The sequence below is a fragment of the Salmo salar genome, chromosome 03, assembly GCF_965601325.2.
Source record: "Salmo salar chromosome 03, fSalSal1, whole genome shotgun sequence".
Taxonomy (NCBI): domain Eukaryota; kingdom Metazoa; phylum Chordata; class Actinopteri; order Salmoniformes; family Salmonidae; genus Salmo; species Salmo salar.
This window is the reverse complement of record NC_138293.1, coordinates 104,692,501-104,703,545: the sequence shown is the minus strand read 5'-3', so window position 1 is coordinate 104,703,545 and position 11,045 is coordinate 104,692,501. Positions and strand designations below refer to the sequence as shown.

Here is an 11,045-nt window from a genome sequence, read left to right as displayed (position 1 = left end):
AGCCGCTGCCTTGGCAGGAACTGAGACAACAGTGACCTCTAGTGGTCGACCCAGGAGCATGCTCTCTTGTCATGATCCTGCCGTGCTGAGGGATAAGATTGTTTGTAACCTGTAGACTTTTTCAAATAAAACAACAAATGAAAAGGTTTTTTAAAAAAAAGTTATCGTAGCGACACGTTGACTACGTTAAAGGTGTAGAGATAGTATGTGTGTGCGGGAGGTATTTTTTGCCCATTATAACCCCCCCCCCCCCAGCACCACAAATCTGATAAACTTGGTCGCTAGCATTCTCAAGACTGTGTGTAACTTAAACACACCCGACCAAACACCTGACAAAAAATAGTTTTGGGGGGGTTTGGGGGATGTAATAAATATTCCGAATCAGAATAAAGAAACATATCTTCAATCAAATTCAAATCAACGTAGACGTGATGACGTCTCCCCTCTCCGATCAACACGAGATTTGGGTGAATTAAATCTCGTCGGGATTTCTGGTCTGTGATTGGCCAGAGACGCCTGTCCATCATACTCAGTAGGCCGGGTTTGGAGGGAACAGGTTGAGTTTACAAGCTGCGAAATTATCTAACATCATATAACGCTGTTTACACTACAAAACACAAACTGGTGGGTACAGCAGGTCCGTCTGGGAGGTTTCAATGTTGTTTGTTTTTTTGTGCGTGGGTTTAAAACGTTGTATTTTGTTGTGTTTAACGAGACTGAGCGCAAAACAAAATCTGTCCGTCCGTTCATCAACTGAGCGCATCCGGTCAGGAGAGGAAAGCATGAATACTGTTTATAATGTATCTCTCTGTTTACAGGCGTTACTAAGTTATTATGTGGATTAATGAATACTGTTTATAATGTATCTCTGTTATGATGTGTTATGATGTATTATGTTATGATGTATTATGATGTATTATCTTATGATGTATTATGATGTATTATGTTATGATGTATTGTGTTTTGATGTATTATGTTATGATGTATTATGATGTATTGTGTTATGATGTGTTATGATGTATTGTGTTATGATGTGTTATGATGTATTATGATGTATTGTGTTATGATGTCTTATGATGTATTGTGTTATGATGTATTATGATGTATTGTGTTTTGATGTATTATGTTATGATGTATTATGATGTATTGTGTTATGATGTGTTATGATGTATTGTGTTATGATGTCTTATGATGTATTGTGTTATGATGTATTATGATGTATTGTGTTATGATGTATTATGTTTTTGATGTATTATGTTATGATGTATTATGATATGATGTGTTATGATGTGTTATGATGTATTGTGTTATGATGTATTATGTTATGATGTATTAGGATGTATTATGTTGGTAGTAACACCGTTCCAGACAAGTGGATTGATTGATTAACTGTGTGTGTGTGTTTGTGTGTCTCTGGTTCCTCCGTAGGAAGGGCTGAGTGCAGCGTGGGTGCCCAAGGATAGGCCGTCTGAGGCTGGGGAGCAGAGTGGCCGGTCCCCCCCGGTTATGAACCACACCGAGGGAGGCCTTGTCATCTTCAGCGCCAACTCACACCCTTCCTCCAGGGAGATCAGCAAGAGGATAGGAGAGTCAGTACACACACACACACACACTCTGGCTTTTCATTGGTCAGCTCTCCCTGTGCTCTCTTTTCATTGGCTATGTCTCCCGTGTGCAGGCGTCTGGGGGTGGAGCTTGGGAAGGTGCAGGTGTACCAGGAAGACAACAGAGGTGAGACTCTGACCCCTGATGACCCCTGACTTCTGACCTTCTGACCTCTCTGTCACACGCCATCCCCCCCTCACCCTCTCCCTCATCCCCCCTCACCCTCACCCTCTCCCTCCATCCCCCCTCACCCTCTCCCTCCATCCCCCTCACCCCTCTCCCTACATCCCCCCTCACCCTCTCCCTCCATCCCCCCCTCACCCCTCTCCTCCATCCCCCCTCACCCCTCTCCTCCATCCCCCCTCACCCCTCTCTTCCATCCCCCCTCACCCCTCTCCTCCATCCCCCCTCACCCTCTCAGTCCCTAGTTAACAAAGTCGACGAAATCAGGGCAAGAGTTGCTTTCCAAAGAGATATCCAGGATTGTAACATACTCTGTTTCACGGAGACATGGCAAGCTGGGGACGTGGCTAGCTGGGGACGTGGCTAGCTGGGGACATGGCTAGCTGGGGACGTGGCTAGCTGGGGACGTGGCTAGTTGGGGACGTGGCTAGCTGGGGACGTGGCTAGCTGGGGACGTGGCTAGTTGGGGACGTGGCTAGCTGTAGACGTGGCTAGTTGGGGACGTGGCTAGCTGTAGACGTGGCTAGTTGGGGACGTGGCTAGCTGTAGACGTGGCTAGCTGGGGACGTGGCTAGCTGTAGACGTGGCTAGCTGGGGACGTGGCTAGCTGTAGACGTGGCTAGCTGGGGACGTGGCTAGCTGTAGACGTGGCTAGCTGGGGACGTGGCTAGCTGTAGACGTGGCTAGCTGGAGACGTGGCTAGCTGGGGACGTGGCTAGCTGGGGACGTGGCTAGCTGGCGACATGGCTAGCTGTAGACGTGGCTAGCTGGGGACGTGGCTAGCTGGGGACGTGGCTAGCTAGAGACGTGGCTAGCTGGGGACGTGGCTAGTTGGGGACGTGGCTAGCTGTAGACGTGGCTAGCTGGGGACGTGGCTAGCTGGGGACATGGCTAGCTGGGGACATGCTGTCGGAGTCAATACAGCCAAACGGGATTTTCAGTGCATCGCGCCGACAGGAATAAACATCTCTCCGGTAAGAAGAAGGGCAGCGGGTGATTTTAAATGTAACAACATACAGGAACTCGAGTCCTTTTGTTCACCTGACCTAGAATTCCTCACAATCAAATGCCGACCGTATTACCTCCCAAGAGAACTCTCCTCGGTTATCGTCACAGCCGTGTATATCCCCCCCCCCCCCCCGCAAGCGGATACCAAGACGGACATCGAGGAACTGCACTGGACTTTATGCAAACTGGAAACCTTTTATCCTGAGGCTACATTTATTGTAGCTGGGGATATTAACAAAGCTAATCTGAGAACAAGGTTACGTAAATTCTATCAGCATATCGATTGCGGTACACGAACGAGTAACACTTCTCGACCACTGCTACTCTAACTTCCGTGACACATACAAGGCCCTCCCCCCCTCGCCTTCCTTTTGGCAAACCTGACCACGACTCCATCTTGTTGCTCCCCTCCTATAGGCAGAAACTAAAACAGGAAGCGCCCGTGTTTAGGTCTGTTCAACGGTGGTCCGACCAATCGGATTCCACACGTTTCAAGGTTGCTTCGATCACGTGGACTGGGATATGTTTCCAGGTGGCCTTAGATAATAACATTGACGTATACGCTGTGCTTATAAACTCGGTGAGCGAGTTTATAAAGAAGTGTATAGGAGATGTTATACCCACTGTGACTATTAAAACTTTCCAAACCAGAAACCGTGGATTGATGGCAGCGTTCGCGCAAAACTGAAAGTGTGAACCACTGCATTCAACTACGTCAATGTGACTGGGAATATGGCTGAATATAAACAGTGTAGTTATTCCCTCCGTAATTCAATCAAACAGGCAAAACGTCAGTATAGAGACAAAATGGAGTCGCAATTCAACGGCTCAAACACGAGACGTATGTGGCAGGGTCTACCGACAATCACGGATTACAAAAAGTAAACCAGCCCCGTCGCGGACATCGACGTCTTGCTTCCAGACAAATTAAACAACTTCTTTCCTCGCTTTGAGGACAATACAGTGCCACTGACGTGCCCCGCTACCAAAGACTATGGGTTCTCCTTCTCCGTGGCCGATGTGAGTAAAACATTTAAGAGTGTTAACCCTCGCAAGGCTGCCGGCCCAGACGGCATCCCAAGCCGCGTCCTCAGAGCATGCACAGACCAGCTGGCTGGTGTGTTTACAGACATATTCAATCTCTCCTTATCCCAGTCTGCTGTTCCCACTTGCTTCAAGATGGCCACCATTGTTTCTGTTCCTAAGAAGACAAAGATAACTGAACTAAATGACTATCACCCCGTAGCATTCACTTCTGTCATCATGAAGTATTTTGAGAGACTAGTCAAGGACCATATCACCTCCACCCTACCTGACACCCTAGACCCACTCCAATTTGCTTACCGACCCAATAGATCCACAGAGGACACAATCGCCATCACACTGCACACTGGCCTATCCCATCTGGACAAGAGGAATACCTATGTAAGAATGCTGTTCATTGACAGCTCAGCATTTAACACCATAGTGCCCTACAAACTCGTCATTAAGCTCGAGACTCTGGGTCTCGACCCCGCCCTGTGCAACTGGGTCCTGGACTTTCTGACGGGCCGCTCCCCAGGTGGTGAAGGTAGGAAACAACATCTCCACCTCGCTGATCCTCAACACTGGGGCCTCACAAGGGTGTGTTCTCAGCCCTCTCCTGTACTCCCTGTTCACCCACGACCTCAGGAGGCTGAAGAAATTTGGCTTGTCACCGAAAACCCTCACTAACCTTTACAGATGCACAATTGAGGGCATCCTGTCGGGCTGTATCACCGCATGGTACGGCAGCTGCTCCGCCCATAACCGTAAGGCTCTCCAGAGGGTAGTGAGGTCTGCCCAACTCATCACCGGGGGCAAACTACCTGCCCTCCAGGACACCTACACCACCCAATGTCACAGGAAGAACAAAAATATCCTCAAGGGTATCAACCACCCGAGCCACTGCCTGTTCACCCCGCTATCATCCAGAAGGCGAGGTCAGTACAGGTGCATCAAAGCTGGGACCGAGAGACTGAAAAACAGCTTCTATCTCAAGGCCATCAGACTGTTAAACAGCCATCACTAACACAGAGAGGCTGCTGCCAACATACTGACTCATCTTCAGCCACTTTAATAATGTAATCAATTTATCACTAGTCACTTTAAACAATGTTACTTTATATTATATAATGTTTACATACCCTACATTACTCATCTCATATGTAAATACTGTACTCTATACCATCTACTGCATCTTGCCTATGCTGTCAGACTGTTAAACAGCCATCACTAACACAGAGAGGTGGTTGCCTAGCTACAGAATTGAAATCATTGGCCACTTTAATAAATGGATCACTAGTCACTTTAAGAATATATTTCACATTACTCATCTCATATGTATATATACTGTATACTGTATCCTTCACTATCTAGTCTTTACTATCTATTGCATCTTAGCCGCTCTGTCACTGCTCATCCATATATTTTATATTTATATATTCTCATCCCATTCCTTTACTAGATTGTGTGTATTAGGTGTTGATGTGGAATTGTTAGATATTACCTGTTTGATTCTGCTGCACTGTTGGATCTAGAAGCACAAGCATTTCACTACACTCGCATTAACATCTGCTAACCATGTGTACGTGACCAATAACATCTGATTTGATTTTAACAGAGGGGTAGTGTTTTAATATAGTAACTGTACCATGCCAGGGGATTGTCTGTGTGGAAGATTAAGTTGCTTACGCTCTTTCTCTGTCTCTCTCTCTCTCTCTCTCTCTCTCTCTCTCTCTCCCTCGGTCTATTAAATTCTCCCTCTCTCCACCTCCCCCCTCTGTCTCTTTCTCTTCCCCCCTCTCTCTTTCTCTCTCTCCCCCTTCCCCCCTCTCTCTTTCTCTCTCTCCCCCTTCTCCCCTCTCTCTCCCCCTCTCTCTCTCTTTGTGTAGAAACACGTGTGCAGATCCAGGAGTCGGTTCGAGGCAAAGATGTCTTCATCGTCCAGACAGTGTCTAAGTACGAACACAGACCCAGACTACTGGATATAACAGAGCCCTCAAACCTCTCTATCACACACACTATCACACAGACCCAGACTACTGGATATAACAGAGCCCTCAAACCTCTCTATCACACAGACCCAGACTACTGGATATAACAGAGCCCTCAAACCTCTCTATCACACACACTATCACACAGACCCAGACTACTGGATATAACAGAGCCCTCAAACCTCTCTATCACACACACTATCACACAGACCCAGACTACTGGTTATAACAGAGCCCTCAAACCTCTCTATCACACACACTATCACACAGACCCAGACTACTGGATATAACAGAGCCCTCAAACCTCTCTATCAAACCTCTCTATCACACAGACCCAGACTACTGGTTATAACAAAGCCCTCTATATATATATATATATATATATATATATATATATATTATAACAAAGCCCTCTATATATATATATATATATATATATATATATATATATATATATATATATATATATATATATATATATATATATATATATGTATGTATATGTATCTATCTCTCTCTGTCTCCAGGGATGTGACCACTACCATCATGGTGTATATCTCTCTCTCTGTCTCCAGGGATGTGACCACTACCATCATGGTGTATATCTCTCTCTGTCTCCAGGGATGTGACCACTACCATCATGGTGTATATCTCTCTCTGTCTCCAGGGATGTGACCACTACCATCATGGTGTATATCTCTCTGTCTCCAGGGATGTGATCACTACCATCATGGTGTATATCTCTCTCTCTCTGTCTCCAGGGATGTGAACTCTACCATCATGGTTTATATCTCTCTCTCTCTCTGTCTCCAGGGATGTGAACTCTACCATCATGGTGTATATCTCTCTCTCTGTCTCCAGGGATGTGACCACTACCATCATGGTGTATATCTCTCTCTCTCTGTCTCCAGGGATGTGATCACTACCATCATGGTGTATATCTCTCTGTCTCCAGGGATGTGAACTCTACCATCATGGTGTATATCTCTCTCTCTCTGTCTCCAGGGATGTGAACTCTACCATCATGGTGTATATCTCTCTGTCTCCAGGGATGTGAACTCTACCATCATGGTGTATATCTCTCTCTCTGTCTCCAGGGATGTGACCACTACCATCATGGTGTATATCTCTCTCTGTCTCCAGGGATGTGACCACTACCATCATGGTGTATATATCTCTCTCTGTCTCCAGGGATGTGAACTCTACCATCATGGTGTATATCTCTCTCTCTGTCTCCAGGGATGTGAACTCTACCATCATGGTGTATATCTCTCTCTCTGTCTCCAGGGATGTGACCACTACCATCATGGTGTATATCTCTCTGTCTCCAGGGATGTGACCACTACCATCATGGTGTATATATCTCTCTCTGTCTCCAGGGATGTGACCACTACCATCATGGTGTATATCTCTCTCTCTCTGTCTCCAGGGATGTGAACTCTACCATCATGGTGTATATCTCTCTCTCTGTCTCCAGGGATGTGAACTCTACCATCATGGTGTATATCTCTCTCTCTGTCTCCAGGGATGTGACCACTACCATCATGGTGTATATCTCTCTCTCTCTGTCTGTCTCCAGGGATGTGAACTCTACCATCATGGTGTATATCTCTCTCTGTCTCCAGGGATGTGAACTCTACCATCATGGTGTATATCTCTCTCCCTCTGTCTCCAGGGATGTGAACTCTACCATCATGGTGTATATCTCTCTCTGTCTCCAGGGATGTGAACTCTACCATCATGGAGTTGCTGATCATGGTGTATGCGTGCAGGACTTCCTGTGCCAGGAGCATCACCGGGGTCGTCCCCTACTTCCCCTACAGTAAACAGTGTAAGATGAGGAAGAGAGGTTCTATCGTCTCCAAACTACTGGCCTCCATGATGTGTAAAGCAGGTGAGGACACACAGAGAGACACACAGAGACACACAGAGATACACACACACACACACAGAGACACACACAGAGAGACACACACACACACACACACAGAGAGACACACACACAGAGAGACACACAGAGATACACACACACACACACACAGAGACACACACAGAGAGACACACACACACACACAGAGAGACACACACACAGAGAGACACACACACAGAGAGACACACACAGAGAGAGACACACACAGAGAGAGACACACACAGAGAGAGACACACACAGAGAGAGGCACACACAGAGAGACACACACACACAGAGACACACACAGAGAGACACACACACAGAGAGACACACACACAGAGAGAGACACACACAGAGAGAGGCACACACAGAGAGACACACACAGAGAGAGACACACAGAGAGACACACACACAGAGAGATACACAGAGAGACACACAGAGAGACACACACAGAGAGAGACACACAGATAGACACACACACACAGAGACACACAGAGAGAGACACACAGAGAGACACACACATACTGAACATAGTGTTCTCTCCTTGTTCTGAATGTGTCTGTCTGAATATCCGTCCGTCCGTCTGTCTGTGTGTGTGTGTGTGTGTGTGTGTGTGTGTGTGTGTGTGTGTGTGTGTGTGTGTGTGTGTGTGTGTGTGTGTGTGTGTGTGTGTGTGTGTGTGTGTGTGTAGGTCTGACCCATCTCATCACCATGGATCTTCATCAGAAGGAGATTCAGGGTTTCTTCAACATCCCAGTGGACAACCTGAGAGCTTCTCCCTTCCTACTGCAGTACATCCAGGAAGAGGTAGGACTACACTACCCACAACCCCCTCCTACTGCAGTACATCCAGGAAGAGGTAGGACTACACTACCCACAACCCCCTCCTACTGCAGTACATCCAGGAAGAGGTAGGACTACACTACCCACAACCCCCTCCTACTGCAGTACATCCAGGAAGAGGTAGGACTACACTACCCACAACCCCCTCCTACTGCAGTACATACAGGAAGAGGTAGGACTACACTACCCACAACCCCCTCCTACTGCAGTACATACAGGAAGAGGTAGGACTACACTACCCACAACCCCCTCCTACTGCAGTACATCCAGGAGGAGGTAGGACTACACTACCCACAACCCCCTCCTACTGCAGTACATCCAGGAAGAGGTAGGACTACACTACCCACAACCCCCTCCTACTGCAGTACATCCAGGAGGAGGTAGGACTACACTACCCACAACCCCCTCCTACTGCAGTACATACAGGAGGAGATAAACCAACACTACCCACAAGCCCCTCCTACTGCAGTACATACAGGAGGAGGTAGGACTACACTACCCACAACCCCCTCCTACTGCAGTACATCCAGGAGGAGGTAGGACTACACTACCCACAACCCCCTCCTACTGCAGTACATACAGGAGGAGATAGAACTACACTGCCCACAACCCCCTCCTACTGCAGTACATACAGGAGGAGGTAGGACTACACTACCCACAACCCCCTCCTACTGCAGTACATCCAGGAGGAGGTAGGACTACACTACCCACAACCCCCTCCTACTGCAGTACATACAGGAGGAGGTAGGACTACACTACCCACAACCCCCTCCTACTGCAGTACATACAGGAGGAGGTAGGACTACACTACCCACAACCCCCAGTACATACAGGAGGAGGTAGGACTACACTACCCACAACCCCCAGTACATACAGAAGGAGGTAGGACTACACTACCCACAACCCCCAGTACATACAGGAGGAGGAAAACTACACTACCCACAAGCCCCTCCTACTGCAGTATACACAGGAGGTAGGACTACACTACCCACAACCCCCCTCCTACTGCAGTATATACAGTAATAGGTGATGTGTGTCATTGATGTGTAGTTTTCTTCCTCAGATTCCTGACTATAGAAACGCAGTGATAGTGGCCAAATCTCCAGCCTCAGCCAAAAGGTACGCTACTGTCTGTATTGTATCGCTAAATGTAGCTGTTACTGTCTGTATTGTATCGCTAAATGTAGCTGTTACTGTCTGTATTGTATAGCTAAATGTAGCTGCTACTGTCTGTATTGTATAGCTAAATGTAGCTGCTACTGTCTGTATTGTATCGCTAAATGTAGCTGTTACTGTCTGTATTGTATCGCTAAATGTAGCTGCTACTGTCTGTATTGTATAGCTAAATGTAGCTGCTACTGTCTGTATTGTATCACTAAATGTAGCTGTTACTGTCTGTATTGTATCGCTAAATGTAGCTGCTACTGTCTGTATTGTATCGCTAAATGTAGCTGCTACTGTCTGTATTGTATCGCTAAATGTAGCTGCTACTGTCTGTATTGTATAGCTAAACGTAGCTGCTACTGTCTGTATTGAATAGCTAAATGTAGCTGTTACTGTCTGTATTTTATAGCTAAATGTAGCTGCTACTGTCTGTATTGTATAGCTAAATGTAGCTGCTACTGTCTGTATTGTATAGCTAAATGTAGCTGCTACTGTCTGTATTGAATAGCTAAATGTAGCTGTTACTGTCTGTATTGTATAGCTAAATGTAGCTGCTACTGTCTGTATTGTATAGCTAAATGTAGCTGCTACTGTCTGTATTGTATAGCTAAATGTAGCTGCTACTGTCTGTATTGTATAGCTAAATGTAGCTGCTACTATCTGTATTGTATAGCTAAATGTAGCTGCTACTGTCTGTATTGTATAGCTAAATGTAGCTGCTACTATCTGTATTGTATAGCTAAATGTAGCTGCACTGTCTGTATTGTATAGCTAAATGTAGCTGTTACAGTCTGTATTGTATCACTAAATGTAGCTGCTACTGTCTGTATTGTATCGCTAAATGTAGCTGCTACTGTCTGTATTGTATAGCTAAATGTAGCTGTTACTGTCTGTATTGTATCGCTAAATGTAGCTGTGACTGTCTGTATTGTATAGCTAAATGTAGCTGTTACTGTCTGTATTGTATAGCTAAATGTAGCTGTTACTGTCTGTATTGTATAGCTAAATGTAGCTGCTACTGTCTGTATTGTATAGCTAAATGTAGCTGTTACTGTCTGTATTGTATAGCTAAATGTAGCTGCTACTGTCTGTATTGTATAGCTAAATGTAGCTGTTACTGTCTGTATTGTATAGCTAAATGTAGCTGCTACTGTCTGTATTGTATCGCTAAATGTAGCTGTTACTGTCTGTATTGTATCGCTAAATGTAGCTGCTACTGTCTGTATTGTATAGCTAAACGTAGCTGCTACTGTCTGTATTGAATAGCTAAACGTAGCTGTTACTGTCTGTATTGTATAGCTAAATGTAGCTGCTACTGT

The 11,045-nt window shown here is 46.0% G+C and overlaps 1 protein-coding gene across 3 annotated transcripts in view; it reads left to right on the top strand.

The window, feature by feature from the left end:
• Positions 1–508: 508 nt before the first annotated feature.
• Positions 509–11,045, top strand: part of LOC123732226 (phosphoribosyl pyrophosphate synthase-associated protein 2) — an 18,085-nt gene continuing 7,548 nt past the window's right edge. Inside the window, exons 1-7 of one of the 3 annotated variants that reach the window (XM_082973004.1) lie at positions 509–624; positions 1,429–1,589; positions 1,679–1,731; positions 5,709–5,775; positions 7,532–7,704; positions 8,411–8,526; positions 9,626–9,681. In XM_082973004.1, coding sequence (XP_082829130.1) covers positions 1,507–1,589; positions 1,679–1,731; positions 5,709–5,775; positions 7,532–7,704; positions 8,411–8,526; positions 9,626–9,681 — 548 coding nt within the window. In that variant the 5' untranslated portion in view covers positions 509–624; positions 1,429–1,506. Of the gene's footprint in view, positions 638–1,428; positions 1,590–1,678; positions 1,732–5,708; positions 5,776–7,531; positions 7,705–8,410; positions 8,527–9,625; positions 9,682–11,045 lie in introns of all 3 variants that reach the window. The other 2 variants (XM_082973006.1, XM_082973005.1) reach the window with 2 other exon arrangements.